Source organism: Lepisosteus oculatus, chromosome 9 (genome assembly GCF_040954835.1).
Source record: "Lepisosteus oculatus isolate fLepOcu1 chromosome 9, fLepOcu1.hap2, whole genome shotgun sequence".
In the NCBI taxonomy this organism is placed as follows: domain Eukaryota; kingdom Metazoa; phylum Chordata; class Actinopteri; order Semionotiformes; family Lepisosteidae; genus Lepisosteus; species Lepisosteus oculatus.
In genome coordinates, this window is record NC_090704.1 from 39,832,450 (window position 1) to 39,857,737 (window position 25,288).

At 41.3% G+C, this 25,288-nt stretch overlaps 2 protein-coding genes across 11 annotated transcripts in view; one reads left to right on the top strand and one right to left on the bottom strand.

Annotated features, from left to right (window-relative positions):
* Positions 1-25,288, top strand: part of wipi1 (WD repeat domain, phosphoinositide interacting 1) — a 25,689-nt gene continuing 401 nt past the window's right edge. The window contains exons 1-13 of one of the 6 annotated variants that reach the window (XR_001479420.2): positions 1-360; positions 1,697-1,779; positions 3,762-3,931; positions 6,028-6,124; positions 6,759-6,856; positions 7,204-7,296; positions 7,697-7,767; positions 8,837-8,944; positions 9,654-9,818; positions 10,753-10,860; positions 11,398-11,528; positions 12,444-14,604; positions 16,593-17,157. Coding sequence is in view for 5 of the 6 variants with exons in the window: in XM_015356112.2 (XP_015211598.1) it covers positions 284-360; positions 1,697-1,779; positions 3,762-3,931; positions 6,028-6,124; positions 6,759-6,856; positions 7,204-7,296; positions 7,697-7,767; positions 8,837-8,944; positions 9,654-9,818; positions 10,753-10,860; positions 11,398-11,528; positions 12,444-12,544; positions 24,381-24,509 (1,431 nt within the window). In the remaining variant the exon portion in view is untranslated. Of the gene's footprint in view, positions 361-1,696; positions 1,780-3,761; positions 3,932-6,027; positions 6,125-6,758; positions 6,857-7,203; positions 7,297-7,696; positions 7,768-8,836; positions 8,945-9,653; positions 9,819-10,752; positions 10,861-11,397; positions 11,529-12,443; positions 17,158-24,380; positions 24,537-25,288 lie in introns of those variants that run through there. The other 5 variants (XM_015356112.2, XM_015356113.2, XM_015356115.2 and 2 more) reach the window with 5 other exon arrangements.
* Positions 23,523-25,288, bottom strand: part of LOC102685202 (arylsulfatase G) — a 20,015-nt gene continuing 18,249 nt past the window's right edge. For all 5 annotated transcript variants that reach the window (XM_015356110.2, XM_015356109.2, XM_015356108.2 and 2 more), the window contains 2 exons: positions 24,578-24,668; positions 23,523-24,393 (listed from right to left, as the gene is read on the bottom strand). In XM_015356110.2, coding sequence (XP_015211596.2) covers positions 24,116-24,393; positions 24,578-24,668 — 369 coding nt within the window. In that variant the 3' untranslated portion in view covers positions 23,523-24,115. The remainder of the gene's footprint in view (positions 24,394-24,577; positions 24,669-25,288) is intronic.

Here is a 25,288-nt window from a genome sequence, read left to right on the forward strand (position 1 = left end):
ACAAGCTGTCAGCTGTTTTTGTTTTGCTGCAGTTCATTTTCGCCTCTTCTAGTTATGCTTCTGGAGTTCTGAAATAAAAAAAAATATATAGACCAAAAATAAGGGCGTTCTCGTACCGTATCTGTCTGGCTCCAGTAAACAAGAGAAGAAAGCAAGGGTCTGTAACGTAAGATCGCTAGTCATAGGTGGATCTCCAACTGGAAGTGATTTTGAAAAAAAGCCGAACCGATCCCAGGCCTCCGATCCGAGGCGGAGGTAGGGAGGGTGGGAGCTGGGAATCGGCATGGAGACAGGAGAGGGGGCTGCAGGTCCCGGCGGGGTGGCGGGGTTGATCTGCGCTTCCTTCAATCAAGACACCACGTAAGACTCAATTTCGCTAGTGCTGACACAGACTCAGCTGATTCTCATTAGTTTAGACTGCAGTTGCATAATACAGACAGTAAAATTCTGTATTTAATTACAGAGTACACATAACCGCGAGTGTGAAATTATTCTATAATGGCTAAGTGGTCAAAATCTATTGCTATGTCTTGTAGGGGAATTGGCTGATTCAATGCATAAACCTGAAGAAAACTATTGTTACATAACCTGTTTTAAAGGATTAATAGTTCGGATTCCTAACGCACTGCCGCGTTGTTAGATTGATGTCTGAAAGTTAGAAGCAACGCAAATGCAGTTTCGTTTACTCTGTATTACAGTACGACACCGTCCCGAGGCTTGTCTGTCAGCGTTTCTGAAATAAGATGCATGCCAGGTCTCACGACTGCGCTTCGATCAGGGATTTCCGTACATGGGAGTTTTGTCACGTTATGCGTTTCCAAATATTAACTGATCATAGAAGTCTAATCGTATTCTCTGCACGGGAAATCAAACCTCTCTGCTGAGGCTTGATGGGGCTTTTTTCCTCACACCCCACTAGAACTTTTTAAGTTCTGATGTGGGCTGATTTCACACCTTCCCAATAGTCCATACATCAGATCTTTGAGGAGAATGGGAACATTTGTGTATTTTCTATTGGTTTTTTTTTTGCCTTTCCAAGGCACATTGTAAACTTCACCAGGGGAATCAGTGATTTATGAATGATTATTGAGTATTTAAGTATAAAAGTTTAGGTTTGACCTGCCTGACTAAGGGGCAGCTTCCTGGTTATAGGATGAGGAAGCACATCCCCTTTCAGGGTGAGGAGTTAACCAAGGGGGAACTACAAAGAAGGAAATGAGGTGGAGGAGGGATACCTGAGGCAAAAAAACAACAAAAAAGAAGTGTTTCCATTAAAGATCTAAATCTAAATATAGCAAATTTTTGTAATGCTTATAATATGAAACAGTGGGGTTGTTACTAGCTTCTCAAAAAATTAAATGCTTTTTTGAGGAGATCCCTTCTGCCTGAGGTTGATAAAACTAGGCAGGGGAGAATCTCAGTGCTGTGCTGGCTTCAGTAGGCACTGTGGTTTCAATAGTAGTACTTCTCTAGCACGTACATGGCCAAAGACAGAGTTTTAGAAGATCTTTAAAGAAAATACTGTATTTTCTTCTGGATCTGTTTTTTTTACCATGAACATCGAGAATCTAAGAAGAAAAGACAAGAGGTTCCTGTAATAAAAAATAGGAGTAGCCAGTCATGAAAGGATTCAATAGCTATGAAGTTCAGGGCTTGGAGAAGTGGTCATTGACTGTTTGCACCCCTTCTGATCTAGATCGCTGGCTGTTGGGACCAAGGATGGCTACAAGCTCTTTTCTGTTACTGCCGTGGATGGTCTGGACCTTATTCATGAAAGCAGTAAGTACTTCTGCTTCTTTCACAAGTTGCAACCTTCCTCCCTCCCCTTCGATATCAGGTTAATCACACGTTTTTTTTACATATTTCCACACTGGCTTCAAGTGGCAGGCAGCATCAGTGTGCAGTATGGCAGCTGTTGATGAAGGAGGTCTCCCCTTCGAAGTGACATGTGGCCCAGCTGCAGAGTTCTTGCTCAAGGGAGTGTGGCTCTGCCACTGGAAGAGAGACACCCTCTAACTCACAACACTGTTATGATAAGAACACAGAAAAGCCTCTGTTCTTTGGATGCCGGCAGGTTCACAGCTGTACCAGTGATGTGCTCATTATCGATACAACACAAACTAATCATTTTATTTTACTTTTCCCTTCTGCCCTTAGCTCGAGAAAACTGAGACAAGGTCAGATCAACAGAAGTCTTTTTCATTAAGACACTATGCCCAAGCTGTTCATGGTGGATGGGCTGTTGGTTTAGCTGGTGACAATATGCACCCTCACCTCTTGGTTCGGCTGCAGGTGTGAAACAGGCTGTGGAGGGAGATTCTTGTGGGCTTAATTCGTGTTGCACTTTCTTTAGAAAATCTGTTTTTCTGTGGCTTTTATTGCTGTGGGTTGTACACTCTGCGGGTGTCTTTTACGTTATAGCAAAGGCATGCTGCTCTGAGCTCAGAGGTCGATCTTGTGTTGTACATCTTACTTTGCAAGACAGTTTTCTTGTGCCTTCCATTTCTAATTAACTTGTGTGAGAGTGCTGAATTGTTCCGCATGTGTTTTACATTCATTTATGTTATCAACTCATGTTCATAAATATTTATGTGGAAAAAAAAAATGTATAAATCAGATGTGCACAATTCCAGTGCTAGATGGCCAGAAGGTTCCAATCTTACTTCCACCTGAGTCCTTAATTACTTAATTACTCATTATTATCCTCAACAGGACAGTTGAAGCCTTTCTTTGTTCTTGAGAAGCTGAAAACCTAAAAAACCTGCCCTTAAGGCCCGAAGTTGGGCACCGCTAATGTAAACTCTTATAGATTCTACCAAGATTTGTATTAAGAACATATGAAAGATCTGCCTGGCTCCTTTGATTTCACATACATAGCTGATTGACTCGAGGATATCATCTAGCTATTTCCTGAAGGATCTGAGGAAATGGGCCTCCACAGGATGGTTGAATAGATGATTCAACAGCTCTGCATGTAAAGAACTATTGCATCCTCAATCCTAAATGCACATTGTTTTCCACTTGTGCCTTTGGTTCCTGCTTTCATTTCTGGTTGGGTCGGTGGGGTTTATGTCATGTACAGCATTGTTGCTTGGTAGTCAGACCTGGTAGGATAATCAAGGCTGGCTCTGTTTAGTACTAGGATGGGAGATCAGGTTGCTGCTGTTGTGGTGTAGGTGGAGCAGTAAGTGGTACTTTGTGCCCTGGGCTAGAACTTCCAGATCACTACCCCATTGCAGTGACTGAAGCCACTGTGGTGTATGAGGTACTATTCCCCAGATGACACTTTAAAATTATTTCTGAGTGCTTGATCATTAAAGATCTCCTGGTAATCTTCAAAAAGGGTGGGATGGTTAACTTCCTGCTTAAACTCCTCATTGGCGTCCCCAATTCAATTGGTGAAATTAATTTTCAGTTCTCTGCCTGAGTAGTGCTGTGTAGTGGGACTACCGGCATGTAATGGCTGCTGCACATCACCTACAGTACAGTAGATGGGTGCCATAGTTCACTGGTGGAAGCAGTGGGATCACTCCTACGTGTGAAGCATTTGGGGATTCTTTAGGCTTTAACAGTACTATACAAATGAAAGTACTGTGCAAATGGAAGTAATTAAAACTGTTAATGCAGACAGTACAGTAGCCTGTATCGAACCAGAGTTGAAGTTTGTTTAAAATGAATTGTGTGAAGCTGTGGGTCGTGCCTATGTGGTGATGGTATGCAGTATTTGAGGCTGATGGCCTGTCGGTTGCCTCCCTGCTTAGCAGAAACCCCTGAGGTCTACATTGTGGAGCGCCTCTTCTCTAGCAGTCTGGTGGTGGTGGTCAGCCTGTCCATGCCTCGCCGTATGAACGTCTATCACTTCAAGAAAGGCACAGAGATCTGCAACTATAGCTACTCCAACAACATCCTGGCTGTGAGGCTGAACCGGCAGGTAGGATCTCCGGAGTCCGGAGTCACTCTGTGCAGCATGCCATCTCTTAGCTGGTCTCGGTGCTCTACCATGGGTGAGGCACACACCAGACATGGCGATTGTGCTTCTTTTTTTTAGGAGACAAGATATTTTATGTTTCTTCCCTAAACAAAAAGCAAAGCTACCCAATTCCAAAAATGATTACTGTTTTTACTGTTAATTATTTTCACATTTGAAGCTACCTACATATGATGGCCTGTCTGTTTGAATGATCAGATGCAACTACTTACTTGTGTGTCAAATGTGAATAGTAGATATGGGACATCACTGGCCTCTTAAGGGCTTCATTCATTCTTAAACAGTTTCTACCATGTCCAAAGTCTAGGCATTGACAAGCTTATACTGCTTTAAATGTCCAAATTTAACTCAGTTCTGTCTCATTGATGCAACTGAATTGTCATGCTGACATGACAGCTTTATTGACCTGCAGTTCCTTTTTCAAATGAATCTCCTGACTATCTGAAATACAGATGGCCCAGCCCTTAAGAGCAGATTTAACTTCAGTCCACAAATGGAATCATTTGAAACAAGCAGCTGAAACAGATTCCAATAAAGTAGATTCATTGCCTGGAAAAGATTAGCAATTCACCGCTGCAGCCGTTCCAGACCTTTAACTACTGAGTCAAAATGGAAGAAAACTTCAGCTCTTAGGGCCTGTTTATTTTGCACAGCACAGCTTGTACACACTAACAGAGAAATGTAAGTAAAACCTCTTGCATTACCTAGTACTGGTATTCAAATATCCAGATCAAGAATAACGACAGTTTCATTTTCGAAAGTAAGGAAGTCCCCCTGAACCATTTCCTTTACCCAGTCCAACCCACCTGCAGAAACGTTTTCTAATTTATTTTTGTCCTAATTTAAGACTATTTCTAATCCTGGTAGCATTAAAAATACATTTACTTAAACACGCAGTGCAGTACAGTCTCTTAAAAGCAGCAAGTGCACTTTATTTTAATAAAGAAAAAAGTAAAATACTAGAGTGACTCATTAGGCTAGAGCTCATCCTGGTTTCATTCATGTTAAGTGCACTAGAGATCACATGACTACCTCAAGGGTGGGAGGCAGGGGTTACCCACAATTTTGCTGGTCCTAAGAAGACAAATGGGGTTAAGTACCTCACTCAAGTTACATCAACTGTGTCTGCAGTGGGGAGAGAAACCAACTGCTTGTCAGTTATTAGTTTGAAGGCTGCTTTTTCAAAAATCTATATTTTCTAATCTGTTACTTGACATTAAACTTAAAAACAGAATATTATTCAGAAAAACCCTGGACTTATCACTTGTTCCGGATCAAGTATTCATATTACATCATGGCATTTATTATGGTTCCTGATTTAGTTAGTGGCCACTGCCAAGTGGTTTTTGGTAATATTTCTATGTTATCTTAAAGAAAAGCTATGAATCTGTTTTGGTGAAGATTGAGAATATGAACAGCGCACTTTGGCAGTACTGTGAATTGCATATAACTCTGCTCACTGCTGTAGCAGACTGTGAACATGAGGTCTTGGTTAGACACGTCTCTCAATCTCCCTGCTTATTCCAAAGTCAGTAAGAGGAAAGTTGTGTCTGGACCTGTTGTGGAATCCATTAAAATTAGACTGAACATGGTGCACAATATTTCACTTTCCTGTGAACAACTGGTATGACCCATAACTGCACATCTCCAGCAGGATTTTTTCTCCAACTGAACTTGAACAAGAAAATGCGAATAATGGAAGTTTGAATTTTTTTTTCAGCCTTGAATAATCTGGAAGATATCTATTGTTCTGTCAGGAATTTATTACACCTCTGCCCCATCTGTAGTATATACTCCCCAGAGGTCTGTCAGGTCCAGGTAGCCATTTACAGCAGGCATTTTCTCTGAATAACCAAATATCACAGGTCTCACAGGTCTCACAGCAGAGCTGGCACTTTGAGGGACACAGACGTGCAAATCCGAGCATTCTTTAAATTACTCCTGAGGCACACTTTCCTTAAGAGAGCCCATTACTTTTATTATATTGTTTCAGATTGTTGGGTGCTTGAACACTTTATTTTGGGTTCTTTTTGTAACAGAGGCTGATAGTTTGTCTGGAAGAATCCATTTACATTCACAACATAAAGGACATGAAGCTTCTGAAAACCCTCCTCAACACTCCTCCCAATCCAACAGGTATGTAACTGTACCCATGCTGCACTGCTACGGTCAAACAGAAAACAACATGAAGGCCGCTTGCTTGGTTGTAAGCAAATATCCCAACAAGCTTTGCCAGAACGCCCCCGCTGGACATTGTGAAAGTCATGATGTCAAACACAACCGCTAAACCATGAGAAGCAAGTAAAAACATTCTCAAGCATGCTCGAAGCATAACACTTACCAGGGTTCAGATTAAACAGGCATTCAAATACCACATTACAAAGAATTAAACCTTAATTGTCAAGCCACCTTTATCGAATCTGTAGCACCTTGGTATTTTGAAGTTGTATGTCAGAAGGTTGGGAATAAAAAATCTCTTACTTTTTGGTCATTTATTACATCAATCACTCCTGGTTTAAGAGTGAGACAACTTGGACGTGAGAATTATCTGTTAATGAAAAAAAAAAGTTGCTCCCTTTCTCCCCCAGCTCAGCTTGTTATAGTGACATCAGTGACATTTAATACACTACATAGACACTGGGGCTCCAGTTCGGGGGCACCAGGCCAAGCCTCCCTCTGCTTCAGCTTCAGAGTGCACCTGGGAAAAATGCGCATCATGATGTGATACCCTCCCCTCCTGGCAGTGAGAGCCCTCTTCTTGTGTCCCCAGGTCTGTGCGCTCTCTCCACTAACCATTCCAACTCCTACCTGGCTTACCCTGGCAGTTCCACCATTGGAGAGATCATCGTGTACGATGCCAACAACCTGGTGAGTGTGGCTTACTAGGGTATAGAAATTCCGTGCAGCTGAGGCTTTCCTGGAAAATCCTTCAGATATAGTAGAAAAAGGAAATGGACTTGGCACTGTGCAAATGGTTTAAAGGAGAGCGGCTGAATTTGGTAATTAAGCATGGAGGTTTGCGTTGCAATATGCTGCGAGATTCATGACAAATGCCATAGTGCCTTGCTCTTGTAAAACATAAAACTAACAACAGTATCATCCAAACAGAACTCAGGATTTGACACAGTTAAAAAGCCATATATGGAGTAATTCTGTGCAAAGACAGTGGGACCTGCGTACTGATGGTCTCTGGGGTTGTCAATCTGTCTCCACAGAGCACTGTGACCATGATTCCAGCCCATGATAGTCCCCTCGCTGCTGTGACCTTCAACTCCTCGGGCACCAAGCTGGGCAGTGCCTCAGAAAGGGTAAGGGAGACCCCTGCCCCTTCCTTTCCTCTGTTCTTCCTCATCTTCAATCTTTCGGCCTTGTTCTGCTTTCTCGCTGGAGCACAACCCTGTTGAGGCCTTTCTCCCATCTTTTTTTTTTTGCATTTGCAGGCCCTGAGATTTGATTTAACAGAGAGCCTTTGGCTAATGGCTTCTCTCCTTTTGACCCTGATTTAAGAAGCAAAGTGCTGCTACTGCTTTACATTGAAGGAGGGATATATGGGACTTCATGAGCTATTCCCCCACACCCATTAAAACCCTGTCTCCTCCGTAAACCCCACGGTCAGTAAGTGCTCCCCAGCAGTATGCAGCAGCGTGCTTGGTGGCGGATCGTTAGCGTGTTAAGAAGCGTGTTGTAACTGCTGCGTTGCTGTCGCAGGGCACTGTGATCAGAGTCTTCACCATCCCCGAGGGACAAAAGCTGTTCGAGTTCCGTCGAGGGATGAAAAGGTCAGTGCACAAGAGATAAAAGGTGGACACACACTAGTTTAGACACACTCTCTGCAGATTGACTTCTATATGTGGTTACAATAATAACAATAATAATAATTCTTACACTTACATATAACTTTTCTGGTCACTCCACTGAAAGCGCTTTACAGGTAATGGAGACCCCTCCACCACCACCAATGTGTAGCCCCACCTGGATGATGAGATGGCAGTCATACTGCACCAGTACGCTCCCCACACACCAGCTATCATTGGGTCGAGAACAGATGAAGCCAGTTCATAAATGGGGATTTGGCCAGGGCACTGGCCGGGGTTAAAACCCTTACTGTTTTCGAGAAATACCCTGGGAAACGCTTTGGCTAACAGCCAATATAAACTGCAGAGTTAAAAACAATCGTGGTGAGTGTTTCATTGTTTGGATTGATGTAGGATGTGGAAATCTGTTATTTAGTCTGCTCTAGTGGTTTGTTGTCTGCAGACATTTTTGAGCTTTTGAGCTTCAGAAGCTATTTCAGCCTGCAGCTCACAACTGGCAACCCGCTGAAGCTCAGCAGCTGTGAGCCTTGGCAGTACCTGGATGGGGGACCTCCTGGGAAAACCTAAGGTTGCTGCTGGAAGAGGTGTTAGTGGGGCCCTGCACCCCTGTGGGTCCTAATGGAACAGCATAGTGACAGGGGACACTATACAGTAAAAAAAGGTGCCATCCTTCAGATGAGATGTAAAACTAAAGTTCTGACTCTCTGTGGTCTTTAAAAATCCTAAGGCAAAAGTGTAGAGGTGTTACCCCAGCGTCCTGACTAAATTCTCCCCTAGCCATTACCGATCATGGCCGCCTAAAAATCCCCATCTATGAATTGGCTTCATTTCTGTGTTTCCATCCCCACTGATTGCTGGTGTGCGGTGAGCATACTGGTGCACTTTGGCTGCCATCTCATCATCCAGGAGGGGGCTACACATTGGTGGTGGTGGAGAGGAGTCCCCATGGCTCTGTTGTCCTTTACTGTTATGATCCAGTATGACATAAAAGAGAAGCAGGAGAAGCCCAGCTGATCAGTAGTTGTTTCTGCAGGTACGTGAACATCAGCTCCCTATCCTTCAGCGCAGATGCCCAATTCCTGTGTGCTTCCAGCAACACTGAGACCGTGCACATTTTCAAACTGGAGCAGCACAGTCCCAGGTAGACACTTCCCTATTTTTTCTCTCTCTCTGCCTTGGCTTGTTTTTATTTATCCAAGCAAGGGTAATGTGTCCTTTACTGCACAATAAATCAGAATTATGTGCAAGAGATCATTTTGAATAAGACTAGGAGTGTTGCTTATATGCGTTGACATGGAGATGGTGTGTTTCATAGCCACAAGGGGGCAGGAATGAGTAGGCTTGGCACAGTTCTTTCTGGGAAAACCCGGGAAACTGCCTCTTCCTGCTCAGTTTATTGTAAATACAATATTTGCAATAACTCTTTGCCTGTCGAGATCATCAAACCCAAGCCCAAACTCTGGGTGGCTGATCCAATCCTATAATTATCAGTTAGCATGAAAAAGAACCCTGAACGGTACCTTTCAGAGTTTCTTTGAAACCTGCACACCATTTGCACAATGTAAAAGAAAAAAATCTCCTCCACACAAAAATTGTTTTTTTTTTGCTTGAAGGTCTCAGTCATATGAGAAGCTACCCAGTCAGCTAATTGTAGCTGATACTCTGGCTTCTTTAAAAAAACAGATCCTCTGACCAATCTTCTACTAGAAATCAGATGGACCCCGTAGTTCAAATGGCCACCTCGTTTTTGCACCCCGTCTTATCTTGTTATGAGTGAGGTGCCCTTGTTCCATGGTTTGCTGCTTCTCTCCTCGCTGACCTGCCCTGTCACTGGCCGCGTGTCATTTCAGTTGCGAGGAAGAGTCTCCCACCTGGTCTGCCTACGTGGGCAAGATGTTCTCAGCGGCCAGCAACTACCTCCCGGCGCAGGTGTCCGACATGATGAATCAAGACCGCGCCTTTGCCACTGTGCGGCTCAACATTTTTGGCCAGAAGAATGTCTGTGCCCTCGCCACGTGAGTCACCCCCCCTCATCCAAGCTAGAACTCCACGCGCCCATGTCTGTGCCTGTACCTCATCAATCAAGCACCCCACTATTTATCCTCCATCTCTGGCCCAAATCCTTTTGATGGCGTTTCCTGCCCTGCTTTCTTTGTGCTGCTTCCCAACAGCCGAGAGGACAGTTGGCTGTTGTGACCTTGACCCTTACTGTACTACCACATACACACACATGTCCAGTTTAGTGAATTTCAGTGACCTGTTCCGAAGTGTGTCAGCCAAACTCTGCTCCTTAGTAGTCATCATACTGTAACATATACAGTATAGATCTCTCTATGCAACCTGTGTCATGTTGCATAGTTTTTAAACAGCTACATTACCACCTCGTAATCAAGAAGCTATGCAAGGCTGGGCCTGGTCAGGACACAATGCCTCATAACGCATGTTCTGTGCCCACTTTGCTTCTCCTTCTATCTGCTATTTTTTTCATTTTTGCATGAAACAAGGGGTCCCTTCACCCAAGGAAATAATGGCAGACCTGAGCGTGCCTATCCTGGCTTTTCTAATGAGATGGGAGCGAAGTGCACCACATTAGAACCTGCTACTCTCATCTGGAACCACACAGCAAGCTGCTGCCTTATCTGCCTTATGACCTTATCTTATCAGTCATTTTGGAGGAAATTTCTTCATAACTTGTGGAACATTTAAGTCATGCCCGTTTGAGAAATGTTTGCTACTAGTTGGTTTCCTTTTTTTGGTTCCTCTGATTACTTGGCATTGCTGCTCACTTAACTGACGATGTAATCTGGTTTGGTCAAATGCTTTCCACAACACGTGTTACTTTCAGTCAAAGCCTGACCTGCTCTTTCTAAATGACCATGTAGCAGTTCCTAAAGGTGGCAGCTTCCTGTCTTGGGTTGAAGGTTGTAAAGGTCTTTCTGTGATTTTCAGGATCCAGAAGCTGCCACGCCTGTTGGTTGCCTCCTCTGACGGACACCTGTACATCTACAACCTAGACCCCCAGGACGGGGGTGAGTGCATGCTGGTGAAGAAACACAGGTAAAACTCGCACAGGAAATGATGGCCAGAGTGAAGAAGTCCACAGCATTGTCACAGTTTACCCGAGTCTACTGCCCTTGTAACATGCCTTTTAATGTCAGCACTGTGGTTTCCTGAAACTGGTGTTACACCACAGTGCTTTATTGCAATTTAAGCTGTTTTTGCTGCACTGTACCATGGTGAACTTGAATAAAGGAAAACAAGAAAAGTTACTGAAGAAAGCGGTCAGGAAAGCAAGCCTGAACCCCAGTTTGCTATTCACTCGTCATTTAACAAATCCTTTCCTTGAAAGAACAAATCAGTAACTGCAGCTTCACCCTCCAGTTTTTTCCTCCAAGTCTGTGTAAAGATGTGTTAACTATTGCCCCCTTTTGTTTCTGTTTTCATGTATGTTTCTAACTGAATACTTGTAAGCTTACAGAGGAGACGAAACTTCCTTAAATGGCTCCTCTACGCATCTATCCCTCTTATGTTCTAGCTTCTTTGCTTATCATTGGTTGCTTCTTTAGCTCAGTTTCATCAATGTCTGCCCTCCAGGCTGCTTGGCTCAGACCAGGACTGGGCAGAGTCTGAGGAGTCTGAGAGCAGAGTGGCACCTCCAGCCTGCCAGTCCTATGCTGCCACTGTCGCCATCCCCACTGCAGTGCCTTCCTCCACAGCCCTCACAGGTAAGCCCGGGATCGTTGACCTTTGACCCCTGCATCCCCACACGCAGTAGCAGGAGGGCAGTTCATAGCTACCGGTTGACAAACAAATGTTTTTTATTCTTCAGAAAGTTTTGATTTTTATGATCATGGGTAGATGTGCTTCCAACTATAATGAAAAAAGAAATCTGGAAACAGGCCGCAGTAGACTTCAACAGACTTCAATTTGCAACAAATTCAATCAGAAAGACAAATCTAAGGAGCCATGCAAGTGATTCAGCCAGTAAAGGCACTTTTCTAACTGCAGGCTGTGCTCTGGTGTCATGGGTTCGAGCCTGGGTTACGTCACTAGCTTGATCATGATTCACCTAACAGTGTTGTACAGTTGGCTAGATCCTGCCGAGAGTAGGGTGGAATTAGACTGGGCTCCCTCAGCAACACAGTACCCACAATGCTGTAGGGGTGCTTTTATTGCCTCTTCTCCAGTGGATGCACCTTTGCAGGGCTGTGTTGCCTATGCTGTGCTAAAAGACAAGTGGTTGGTAGGTGGACATCTTCATGGACTCCACCCACTCTCCCTCATTCTTTCCTGTGTGCAATTGCGGGTTCTAGCTCCTAGCAGAGACATGAAAAAAATAATTGGTGATTCCAAATTCAAAATTCTAAAAGGGGGAAAAAAACTAAATGAATAAAGTAGAAAAGGCAGCTATGTTTATGCAAGAATAACTGAACTGAACTGGGAATAAAGAGTTTCTATTCCACTTAACCTGAGTAAAGAAAACTTCTTAGTTATATAGTTATACAAAAAAACAGAGAAAGCCCTGGGAGTATTCAGTGTTTTGCCTGGTTTATGTATTGTAAAGTGATGATTAATGACTGAGGGGAATTGCTTGAATCCTGCCCCTAGCCTCAGGTGATTAAGCCGTGTTCCTTGCCCAGGTTACTCGGAGGATGGAGGCACAAAGAAAGGAGAGCTGATCCCGGAGCATGAGTTCGCCGCTGGCCCGGTGTGCCTGGATGATGAGAATGAGTTTCCTCCTGTGAGCATTCTGAATAACTAACCCTGCCTGTGTCCACCAGCCTGCTGAACACTGCCTCCCCTCTCAGAGCCCCATTGCCCTGAGGCTCTCCATACCCCAAGCTACAGCTGGGCGGGAGAGGACCTACATACCCAGACTGCTTCTGTCCCTGGCCTTTGTAGTTACACCCCTCCCCTCTTGCCCGCACAGCACAGACCAGCACAGAAAACCAGCGCTGTTCCTCGGCTTCCTTTGTACAATGTACCCTAAGGTGAAATGTACAGTACTGAGCTCCTACTGACCTCTTTGTTTTCTCTATATTATTTTTTATACTATAGCCCAAAAATACTATTTTATATTTGAGGCTGGTTAACTGACTTAACTAATCACAGACTTAATTTGCATTAGAGTTAAGAAATGAAGAGGTACAGGACGGAGGAAGCCAATGGCTACAGTGCCATTGTCTACAGTGCTGTCCATCAGCAGTGTTTGTATACAGGGAATTGTGCTCGTGTTGGTACTGTATATGTTACATTATTAATCTCTGCGGCAGGACATTTCAAGGCTGCACAATGTACCGTAGCATACAGTAGGTGAACAAACCTTTTTTTAGGTGATGAAAATGCACATCATAAAAGTAGAGTGATTAACATTTTTACTTTTTCAAGCATACTATATGAAAAAGGCATTATATGTATAGGAATAACTAAAGGGATTATTTGGGCTTGATTAATACTTGCTTTTGTAGTTTAGTTTATTAGTCAGGCAGCTAATCTAGCTAACATTTCCCACAGGGTGAAGGCGAACGGCAGTAAGTTAGGAGCTGAGGTCACAGCAAGGACAACCCGTTAGCCTTTTCTTTGACTTTTTCAAGCAAAACGCCAAAGGCTGGAGAAAAGACCAAGCTCAGGGCTTCAGAGTCGCTCCACCAGGAAAGCCGTTCATGAGTGCTGGCACTCCTCCTCTTCAGTGGGCATGTTAAAAACTATTGGAGAGTCAAAAACAGGCCATGCACACCTGTCATTTGTATTCAGCTAGAAAGCAGATTAAGCAGTTTTTATGGAATGCACAGTGAGTTGTGTTATCGGGAAGTTGCAGGTCTGAATCCTTTATGCACTAAGAGCCTAGGATAGGGACAGGATTAGAAGAGATGAACTGGACAGTGCACTTCCTGCTCCTGAGAACTGAAACCTTCTCAAGCATTATGACCTGTCAGGAACCGAGACAGGCCAGTACATAACTCCTTATCCTGAGCACCATCTCTCAGGTGAACCCCTTTCACTGAAAGGCTTCATAAGCTTGCAGGAAGCAGCTGACTGGAATCTGGACTGGAGAACAACGGTCCTTTTGGCTCATTAGTTGTTAAACATGTCATTTATACTTCCTGAATCAGTGACAAAATACTGGAATTTAAACAGTTCTCCTCGTCTAAGGGAGGATTTTTTTTATTTATGTGCATCTCGTGCTTGTGTGATGGTACCAAGTCCGAAATATTCACTACATCTGCTTCACATGTCAAGACACCATATTTTCATCCTTTTTTTAAAAAAGAGTTTAAAACAATTGGTTCAATTAAAATTTTTACAGTGCAGTGTTTAAATTAGGATCTCATAGATTGCAAAGAGGTATTGCATGATCATATCACAATCACCCAGTATATATGAAACTTAAGGTTTTTTAAATATTGAGTTCAATATTGATTTGGAAGTTTTACTTAGTTGTAAAAGATATCCCATTTGTAAAGTCCTTTGGTATACTGACATGTTACTGTGGGCACTTATAAAAAAATATTTTAAAAAAATGTACAGTACTTAGTTGATTTAAGTAACAGTAAACATTCATGAGGAAAGGAAAAAACGCCATGCTCATCTTGTCTGTCTTTGTGGAACTTATCTTCCATACCAACCAAATAATACAGAAAGGGAAATTCCACATTTTCTCTGGTGAAATTCAAAGGTCAGTAAAACCAATGTGTTCAGGAAAACATTTCATGAACTAAATGTGAACATTAATTTGTTTTTTTGTTTTCATCCTTTGGTTTGTTTGTCTGTGACCATGAGAAACATCCGACCACTTTTCAAGTTAAGTTTGTCATTATTCTTATTGCACCTCTTGGATGAAGTTCTGTAATACTCAGCCTATTGTCTTATTTTCTTGGCAAAGCCACTAGAAGGCGCTGCGGTATACACTCAATTTACTCACAAGATGAAGAATGGATTCCTATATATATTAATCTTAGAGACTGCTTTTAATTAATCTCTTCCCCTATTTTCACAGAAACCTCATGAGAGAACTATAAACTGCAACTAGATGATTAAAACAAGCATTAAAAAAGGGTTTATGTACTTCAAAAGTGGTGGTTGTAATAAAAAAGCACCCTATTAAAAATATCCCAGCCATTTTACATGGATTTTGGTACAAATATTTAAGAATTTAAAGACTGGGCCTGAGAGATGAGGGACATAAATAATGCTTCTTTAAATTTGTGGGTTTTTTTTAGAACTACTAAGCCATATCTGTTATTAGAGCAAAGACAGATGTTTTAATTTTTTCCATAGGAAAGTCCTGCTATCCTCATTGAACACTCACAAGGCTAATAACTTGGCCTTTAGGGGTTTTGAGTCAATAGAAAGACTAGTGGCCCCTACCACAAATTCAGTCATAAATGTGACACACTGCACAGATGTAAAAAGAGATGTGGTTTAGCATAGACACTGAAATAAGAAGAAAAGGGTTCACTAATTCTTATTTTATGAGACACCTGCATCAGATTTCATCAGAGGAAGTTATTGGTTAGTGAACTTCATTAACGCTCATGTTCAGTTAATCAATCTGATAATGAAGTTTTCCATCACCCTTATTATAAAAAACTTTACAATTATTATCACCATTTTTATTATTTTTGAAAATAAAAAGTATACACATGCTGGGAACAAAAAGTAGGACATTCAGATTAAAGCAACATTAAAAATGTTCTTTGCATGAAATGAAAGTCATTTCTTGAATGCTTGTAACATATGTATCATACTTATAATAAAAATAATATATTTTTCATTTACCTGCAGAAGAGGCAGGTACGTTACCATCAATAAGATGGTATTAAAGGGAAAAGAAAACTCTTGTGGGCCACATATTTGATGCAAATGTCTTTTCAGTGAAAGAACAGCACTCATGCATGGGACAGGGATAATATCTCTTGTCATTCCATAACAGACTGTGCTCAGACAATGTGTACTGAAACCAAAGCTTCTAGGCAACACACTGTTGCTTGGCTTTACATCTGAGCCGGAAGAAGTCAAGGTTACACTCCTCATGTTTACAACAAAGGGGGGATGGAAATCTGCTGCTGTCCTACTTTCGACCAGACTCAAACTGTGTGCTAGCCCAAGGCCTCTCAGTGTTTATAACATGTCTGTATAACCCTAAAACTGGTGGTTTAAATTCATCCGTATTCCAAGAGAAAGACATTTTTGAAAATGCAAAACTTGTGTAATCTCTGTTAAAAACTATCCAGCTGCTGGAATAGTGATGTTTTACTCCTGACTCATATTGTCTCTCCCGTCTGTGAACATAGAGGGCCAGTCAGCATTTGTGGCTGGAAATATCTGCGTAAAGGATTTCCCAAAATCTAAACCAGACTTTACAATGTGAATCTATATCACCCTTCCTTACAGAGAATTAACTTCAATGAGACATACACTAGGATTTTTGTATCTTCATTTTTGTCTTTTTAACCCCTTACTATCAGCCATTATGTTAATTTATGAGAGTGGTTATTAGTGTTTTATTTATTATTTAGGGTCTTATTAAGAAGCCTGTCCTGGATTGCAATATCCAGGGATTAAGACTCTATGTGAAAAAATAAATTTTAGTCTCTCAGGCAACAGCTCAGTGAAGTCTCTATCAAGGAGAAAAAGGCACTAATTCTCCTTGAGCAAATGAGCACACCCACTGTGCTAACAGGCAAAATCAGAGTGGGTAGGATTTCACTACTGTGCACTAATCTGTTTATAACACACCCTCGTGTTGGGGCTGCAGGAACAATAAAGCTCTGTTTTGGTTTTGGTAGATAAATTCGTGCCGTGACGGGACTCGGGCTGGCAAAGCGAGATGGACGTGAGATTAGAGGACATTTGACACCGGACAGAAGGCTAAACCTGAAGCCAGAAGATTGGCTATGCATGAGCCAGGGGGAAAAAAAAGCAAATTTGCAGGGTGCTACATTTTAAAAAAAAAAACAAGAAAATAGAGAAAAATAGTATCTTTTAAGACCAGACCTGGGTCTTTTAGCTCAACTCCAGACGGGTGTGTTATATGAATTAGGTGCATGACTGAACTGAATTATAACCATGTGTTAAGAGTTACTTGACCAATATGTTTATAATTAGATAGTATTGATATTGTAATAGTATTTAATCAAAAGAATAAGGAATTAAACTTCTGTTTTTGCTCTGTATGTGTTTTTTAGCCTGTTTTGGTAACATTTCCATATGTCCCATTGTACACCACGCTGGTGGATTGTTTTGTACATGTCTACAATGTTATTTGTAACTGTGCAAAAGTGTTTTGCAAGGACGTTGCACAAAACCAAAAAACGTGGAGCTCAAAATAGAAATAAAATGATGCAAATCCTTTGTTCGCCGTGATTGAGTTTTGTCTTGTACCCTATTTGAACTACTTTGAAGATGAAAAATGCGAATCAATACCGAGACCTGAATGAACTGTGATAAGTTCCTGGGGCGCAATCTGCGTGGAGTTTGTATTTTTTCCTGTTTGTGGGGGTTTCATCCTACAGTTCAAAGACAAATGGGTTGGTTAATTGGCTTCTGTAAAATCGGTCCTGGTTTGTGTCTGTCAATACTGGTCCCAGACAGATGGGGTCAGCTTTACCAAGGTGTTTGTGCTACAATACAGAATGATGTACATCTATACTGGGTGCATTATAAAACAAAGTATTAGCTCCTACAATCAATAAGTCCATTTGACCGTTTCATGTGATTTGATTTTCACAAATAACATGGACAATTACTTGGACAAAATTCCTGATATTTGAATATGAATCCATCGTGACCTACAGTATACAGGAAAAGAACATACAGAACCTGAAAAACGTGCCTAGCACCAAAAGCAAAAGAGTTTCTCTTCCTAGGAGCTATGTATTTCACAACATGTGTAATTGTAGGCATATGCTTTTCAGAGGCGTGTTCGTGTGAACAGGGTGTTCTCATCAGATAACATGGCTCTTGAAATGGGCTTGGGTTTCCTGTTCAGCCCTGATGTCTTAGCGTGAACAGGCTCAGCCAGAGCAGGACCAGCAAAGATAACAGTTCCCTCATGAATGTGTAGCTTTTGATTAACTTGTTGACATCAGTTGTTTACACTGAGTCTTCCTGACACAGGGGTTGTTATTTAGAAACAAACACCCATCTCAGTTCTCGTCCTATAAACTATAAACCACACATTATTTCCACCTAAAAACTGTCCCATAGTACTGGGTGTGGAGAAGCAGGGGTCAAAAGGGATACTGGGCTAACCTAAAAAGGAAAAGAAAACACATTCACAAGATATACAGAACACTTAAAGCTTTAGTTCGTATTGACCAGTGTTGCGAACATTTTTCAGTTCTTTCATTTTTAGATTATTCAGATGGATTTAATACTAGGGGATGATGTAAAAAGTGGTCTTCATTCATACTAGACTTCTCCTTGTGTGTGACCATGGAAGCTTACATCATGTTATGATTTGCAAATGCAAATACAGACAAAAGTTATTTTTTTTCCTTAGGTCAAAATCTGACATTCTATTAAGCACTCAATACTTAACTAGGGGACAGTGGTCTTGAGTGTCCTTCTCATATATTTTAATGTTAAACAGCCATTTTTGCCTCCATGTCTTTTTTTAAAGTTACCAGATAAATTCAGATTTAATTAACAGCTGGTTTACATTGACTCTACAAGTGTTCTTTGGTCCACATTTTAGTCTAGTACACAAATAAATGTAACAAGACAATTTGCATGCTATGCACAGTTTCCATATAAATGTATGCTGCAGATTATTTTCTCCTGAACGTGGTAGGGCATGAATTGTTAGCTGATGCATAGCTACAGATAAAAATAATATGCTTAATACAAACAAAAGGGGTAATGTTCAATTCTTTCATAGTAGATAGGAGAGTCTCACTGAACACATTCAAGGCAAAAATGGACCACAACAGGCAAGAATCATGTTGGACATAAGAGACGTGGATCTTAAACAATATTTGGGAATTCTGTTTCTCCCCTTTTTCATTTAATATCTGGTATGTAATCAAAGGAATTTTGTTATTTCAATATCTCTTTTATCAAGTCTATCAAAGACTAGTAGTGCCATCCATTACCCATCATTTTCTTGTAAACCTGGCATTTCATGGGTGTCCTACAGTGAGGTACCATTCTGAACTATAGGGTGTGGTGAGCTCATGTAAAATTGCATCATTGCTGGCAAGTTTTTGAGAAACATGAGGCCGCTGAGATCAACTTGATTGCTATGTTCATGCGGTTACGTTTTTGACTAGCTCATTGAAAATGAAGGCTTTCCAGGCCCATTTTTCACATTCGGAGCTCAATATTTTGTAAAGTTCTAAAAAATGAGGCTTTGCCAAGACTTTCCATAGTCTTGCCATGTCGTTTGCTGTGGGACAATGCTGGCATTCAGCCCCATGAGTCCAATACTGCCGGCAAGTCACTTTTGTTTGTTCAGCGAAGGCTACATAATTATCTTCCTTTCCAGTTGCCTTTTTAACACTGTTCCACTAAAACAACCAACATGAGTTCTTTTGTAGTCACTCAGTTCTACCTGTTTCTTATACTGGAGAAATCAATTCGTTCCATGTCACCTACAGTATTTGTCCATAAAAGTTACTAACTCGGAGACAATGGAGCATTAACCTTAATGACCAGTAGTTTTCCCAAGCACTTACTCTTCTAGTTAATTCTTGCACCAAGAGTGCATTCAAACACACTGTGAATGCCCCTCTTCTGTCAAGGTGCAGGCAGTATCCAAGATTCAACCTCTCTCATCTAGGCTCCACTCTTGCCTGCAAGAGAAAAGCACACTACTACACTGACAGCACCTGTGATGCACCTCAGTACAGTGCAAGGCTGTAATTTTTCAGGTACCCTTAACTCACTGAGCCTCACATGCCTATAAAGCAGCACAATTCATCATTAATGAATCACAAATCTATCACAAAGCCACCACTGACTACATTACACATTGCACACTTTAACTAAAACAATAATTGTTAATGTGTGGTTTGTTTTGCTTTTGTATATCAAACGCTTTTTTAAAGAATCCTATGACAAAAGTTTGCAAAATCGTAGCCTTAATTTGATCAGCCTAGGTCCCCTCCATAGTTTCACCATCCCAGAACACCTCTGCATTGTCTGTTTCTTTCACAGAACCCTGTATTCCAGATCTTTTTTTAACACAATGTCAGGTCAGGTTAATGTTCAGGTTTTCTCTGAATGTGTTTTGTTAATGAGCGATCACTTAGAAACAAGCAAAGTCCAGTTTACTTAATCATTGGTTCTTCCTAAAGTTATGACACATTGCTTATTTTTTTTCACATGAATTTCACTAAGTGCTGTGAAAAAAGGAGCTATCTTCCCTATCAACACAAAACACCCAGGGCCTATCAAATTATGTCAAGGACTTCCCAAACCCCTGAACTATGCAACCTTGAAACTAAACTACAATCTGGGAGTAAACAACAGTTAATTCAAATTTGTATGTGGATAGACTCAAGAGGTTCAAAACACTCAAGTAATATAACAGTATAATCTTTCTTACAGTTTTCTACTATTATTTCAAATGCCAAAGCAGAACGTCTCATCAACATGGCTTATGCATTTGTGCAAATATTGTACAAGACGATATTTTCTACTCAATATTTACTAGAATAATTAACAAAACTTGTAAATTAAAAAGGTTTGTTACAGGTACAAGCTGTCATTTGTAGTCCTGTTTTATTTTTCATTGGGTTCTTCCCTTGAAAACAGTGATGTGTAGATACACTTGTGCTTTTAAAAGCACTTTTATAAGACAGAAATACAATACAGAGGACATTTTATTTTTTTTCTATGGAACCTTTTGCAGAAATGTTTCCTACAATAAGCGACCTGTAAAAGATCCAGGTAGCTGCTTGTCTTGCAGAAAGAGGATTTAAACATTTTCAACCTGTGTTATATTTATACGTAAACTGCTTCTTTCAAGACTTCTTAGTTTGAATAAATTGCCTTCACTTTCATATTTATACTGCTCCACAACAGCCCAAGAAGTTAATACACTGAAGACTTATTTTTAATAATTAACAAGGCTTATGTCCACAACGGGAATCTGGAAACAAAGTCCAAGTCCTGATGATCTAACAGATCTAATACGTCACCACGTCGACACCTTTTTTTCATATCGTGTGACAGATTTATGGTATTTCTGTTACCAGACTTCATTTTGCTGCACTTTTGGCTGACTTAAAATGGAGTATTTCTTCGTTGGTCTGGTCAGAGCATGACTCTTGGGAAAATGTCAGCTAAGACTTGAACTCCTTCCCAAATCTTGCTTACTCTAGGATCACATACTCTACCATACTGTGCATGGAACTGGATACACTACCTATTTATTTCCTTATTCTATGTTAAATAATCTCTTCTGAGATTATTTGATTATCTGATATTAATGCTCCCTTGTAACTAATCTAACTACACCTTAGAGCTCAAACTCTATGGGATCCTCTAACCTTTTCCTCTTGGACTCCGTGCTCAGGCATTCATATACTGCTGCAACTTGGCATACCATGGCTTTATCAGTAGGAAGCCCTGAGACATGTCCTACTGTTACTCAAATTTAAGCCTGAAACTCCTTCCAGGAAACTTCTCAGCTACTGTACCACCTGAGATCAGGGCTTTAGGTTCTTTGGTCACTGATTTAAGGAAAATTCCTTTTTAACCAACTAACGCTTCACAAGGGCTTACCCACTGCGGAATCCCTTAACCCTTCGCTCATAGACTCAGAGTTTTGGGGGTACTGACAGTCGCCTCCGGCATATAGTCTCACTAAGATACTTTCCCTGTCCTACACACCATGCAGTTTGTAACCATAACTCATCTCACCTTGTCCCCTTCCGGGGTTAAGAGAAATAGCTGTCTCATGCTCTGCTCTGGTATAGTGATTTCGCTGAATTTCTCCCAGAAGTATCCCATTTTCAAGGGATTTAATAGCATCTAATATTCACTATTGCTTTGCTGACCTTAGCTCCCAATAGTCTTGGGAAGAGCTAACCTTTGCTCCTCCACCTTTTCGGAGTCACCCAGCTACTTGAGTCCGTTTTCCTGGAGATCTCCTAACACAGTCTGTATCAGAGACAAGATAACATTGCCAACTTGTAGTACTTTAGTCGAGACTGATCCTTTGTACAGTACTTCTCCATTTTAAACTCCCTCTTGGGGTAAGCACAAATCCCATTCAAGACTTATAGGCAGCAGACGTTACTAACCATTCCCATTCCAGGGTTTGAGAGAATCACCTTACATTGTCTCTGTGATCTTAATTGGCATAACAGTAACTGTGTAAGCTGTTATTAAACAGGTCTTGTTTGGCCAGGGCTACTGCTCGATAATAAGTGGAGAGTTTGCTACCTTTTTCCTCTATCAGGGGGAAATATCAGATAGTTGCTTTCTTTTCAACCACAGAAAAGAAAGACAGGAGCTTTAAAGCACTTAGAGCTACAGATGGCCTTGCCTGACTTCATTTCAGTCAGATCCAATTGGGTCCTTAGGGATTGCTAAATCCTGAATGTTGGCTAAACAAACTTCTGTTCTCATAACCGAGAGATGCTTGTACTCCTTTTCTGTATGCTACAGACACAGGTGCCTACCCGCTTCTCGAAACCGATGATCTAGTTATGGGTATTTTCTCCATAAGATTCTCCTCAGATAATTGTCTCTCTTTCTGTCTCCATGCCTTGTTCACAAAGACCACAAACAAATTAGTGCACTGTCTGCATTTGCAATTGTGTTGCTCAAATCCCATGTGAAAATGTGCAGTCGTACCTCACTCACACACATTTTCCCAAACCCTCTAGTACTCATATCTCATATTTCCTATGATTCACCTTCTACATGGCACTCTCATAACTCCAGAAGCATAACTCACAATCCTTCACATGCCATCCTCAGATTGGCACATTCCTGCATCTTGTTTGTTCCATGCAAACAAGCTGTTTTGATGGGAGGTTCGTTGCACTGGTAAATAAACTTTAATCATAAAACTGGAATAACCAGACCTGTACCTCCCAAACAGTGGTCCAAAGGTTATACTTGGTTCCAACTCGGAGACACAACTGAATATTTTTGTACTATATATATAGCCGAAATATTACAAGCTATATATTATTAAGAGCTTCACAGAATGCCTCTGGTTGAAATGTGACACTGACCAGCTGTGTCTGTATGTCAAGACTATTCTATGAGATATGTATTCTGTATATAGATAGTTCTGTTCTTAACATATAGGCTCTTTGTCTCCTAGTGCAGAATGTGAGGCAGTAAATCCAGCCAGAGTTTTCACTTTTTTTATAAGGTGCTTTTATTTTAAAAAATGAAGGAGCAAACATTTTAAAGTCCACAGAGTGAAGAGTAAAAAAAAACTAAAACCCACCTTCTTTTCTACTCATGCGTAGAAAAATGTTCAATTTAGCCTTTTATCAAAGATTCTTTTCCTTTTTACATTTGTTCTATCACAAAAGAATTTGAGAACCTGGGAACAGTTTTGTGCCATAATCAGAGTTTTGACACTGTACTGTCACACACAAAAGACCCAAATATCATCTGTCTCATATGCATGCTAAACACCGTCTACTCCTTTTCCTACCAGTTTATATAAAGAGGAAGCAAAGGTATCAAGTTTAATGTATTATTTCTTTCAGTTGCTGTTAATTAAGAAAGTACAACAATGTTATGACCTGTTTTCAGCTCATGCTTTATTTTATATAGGGAGGAGTCACAATTTTGAGTAAGTAGAAAAATAGTTTGTCAAATTAAAAACATGTTGCAAAGGACTGAAGGAAGAAGTGACTGAAGTCTTTTAAATATTTGCGTTTTGTCAATACTGAGTTAACAGATTACTTGAGAACACTGGGTCTATCACAGCATGGCAGGGTTTGTAGGTTTGAAAAGGTCACATTAAATCTCCTGTTTCATAACCTAACCCTAACACGCCTCTCTCAGCCTGCTATCGTCAGCACTGCTAATGCAAGCCACAGAGAGCAAGGAAGATTAACATTTGAAGACTGTTTCCTTTTCAGAAGAACAACTTTCTCATGGGAGTTTGCAGAGCTACGGCACCAGAGAAAACTGGCTCTGCTAAGAGGACTGTACCCGGACTGCACTGGGCATAAGAAGTGCAGAGAGCTGATTTATTTATCATCAAGCAGGCACTTAAATTGCCAATACAGTGTCCATTCACCACTAAAAATCCCAGTTTACTGCTGAATCGCATAAAAAGGAAACTTCCTAAACAAAGCACTTGACCAGTGCCCAGTACCATGCCAAGCCCTCATTCCAGTCCCCGACACCGGCAGGCGACATGACTCCGGTCACAGCAGGGTGCGGCAGAGGGGTCGATGGCATAGTCGGCCCTGGACACATTGTCCATGGCAATGTCTGTCAGCACTGCCTGCCGTTCCTTCTCCACCCTCTCCAGGACCATGCTGTACTCTGCACTGCTGCTGTCCAAGGGCACACCTTCCCCTTCATCCCGGGACAGGTCAAAGATAAGAGGGGGGTCATGAACCATCTCCTGTCCTGTCCCCCCACCACAGGCCTCTGCTGCCCCTGAAAGAGAGAAGTCACCTGGTCACGCTCACCGGATTGCCTTTACCCTCTTCTCTTCCAATGACCGTATTCATGGCTTCCAGATTTCACTTCCTGAGGCTAAGAGGGCTCCCTAAATCAACATCTGCTTCACACTTCTCCAGGTGAGTTAAAATGGACAGCCTTAATAAAGCCCATACTGTACCTGTAATATAAAATGCCTTGTACTGCCCCAGCCTGACTGTCTGGAGATCTCCGAAGTGCCCTGCTGCACCACTGTTGGGGTGGAAAAGACTCTGTGGGGGCACACAGGGGAGAGAAAAAAGCACAGATTAAATGGAGCTCAAACACATGTGCATGATGTCGAGGAAAAACAACAGATAGGCTAGAGGACTGATTCCAAAAAAAGACCTTCAACTCAATCTACAGTACATTCCACATGATGTCCACCTCAGACTTTGGTGTGCATAAAAAACTTGCACAAAAATGGTCACAAAGGTACAGGTTATGAAACAGAAATAATTCCATTCAGGTCACATGCAATACTCAATGTTTTTAAACATGTTCTACCTGAAAATCTGGTGCAACAGAGTTTTATCTAGCACAACAATGTAACTTGAATTAAGAAAAAAACTACCAATGAAGCTCAAACCTTTTTAGAAATGCAGGGGGTCTAAGTAATTTATTAAAGTGGGTTGGAAATTTACAGTTTGGAAATTTACTGAAACTATATTACAATTAATTAGTAAGAAGCGATTTAAAAATCTAATAAATGCAAGTGTCTGAGATGCCAGATAATTTAAGGAGATTTTTACTTCAGTGAAGAACTTATCAAAAGTAAACAAAGCACATTTTCAAATTTTGCTCCAGGGCTCTGTACTACATGATCCCTAGTGCAGAACCCTTCTAATTTACT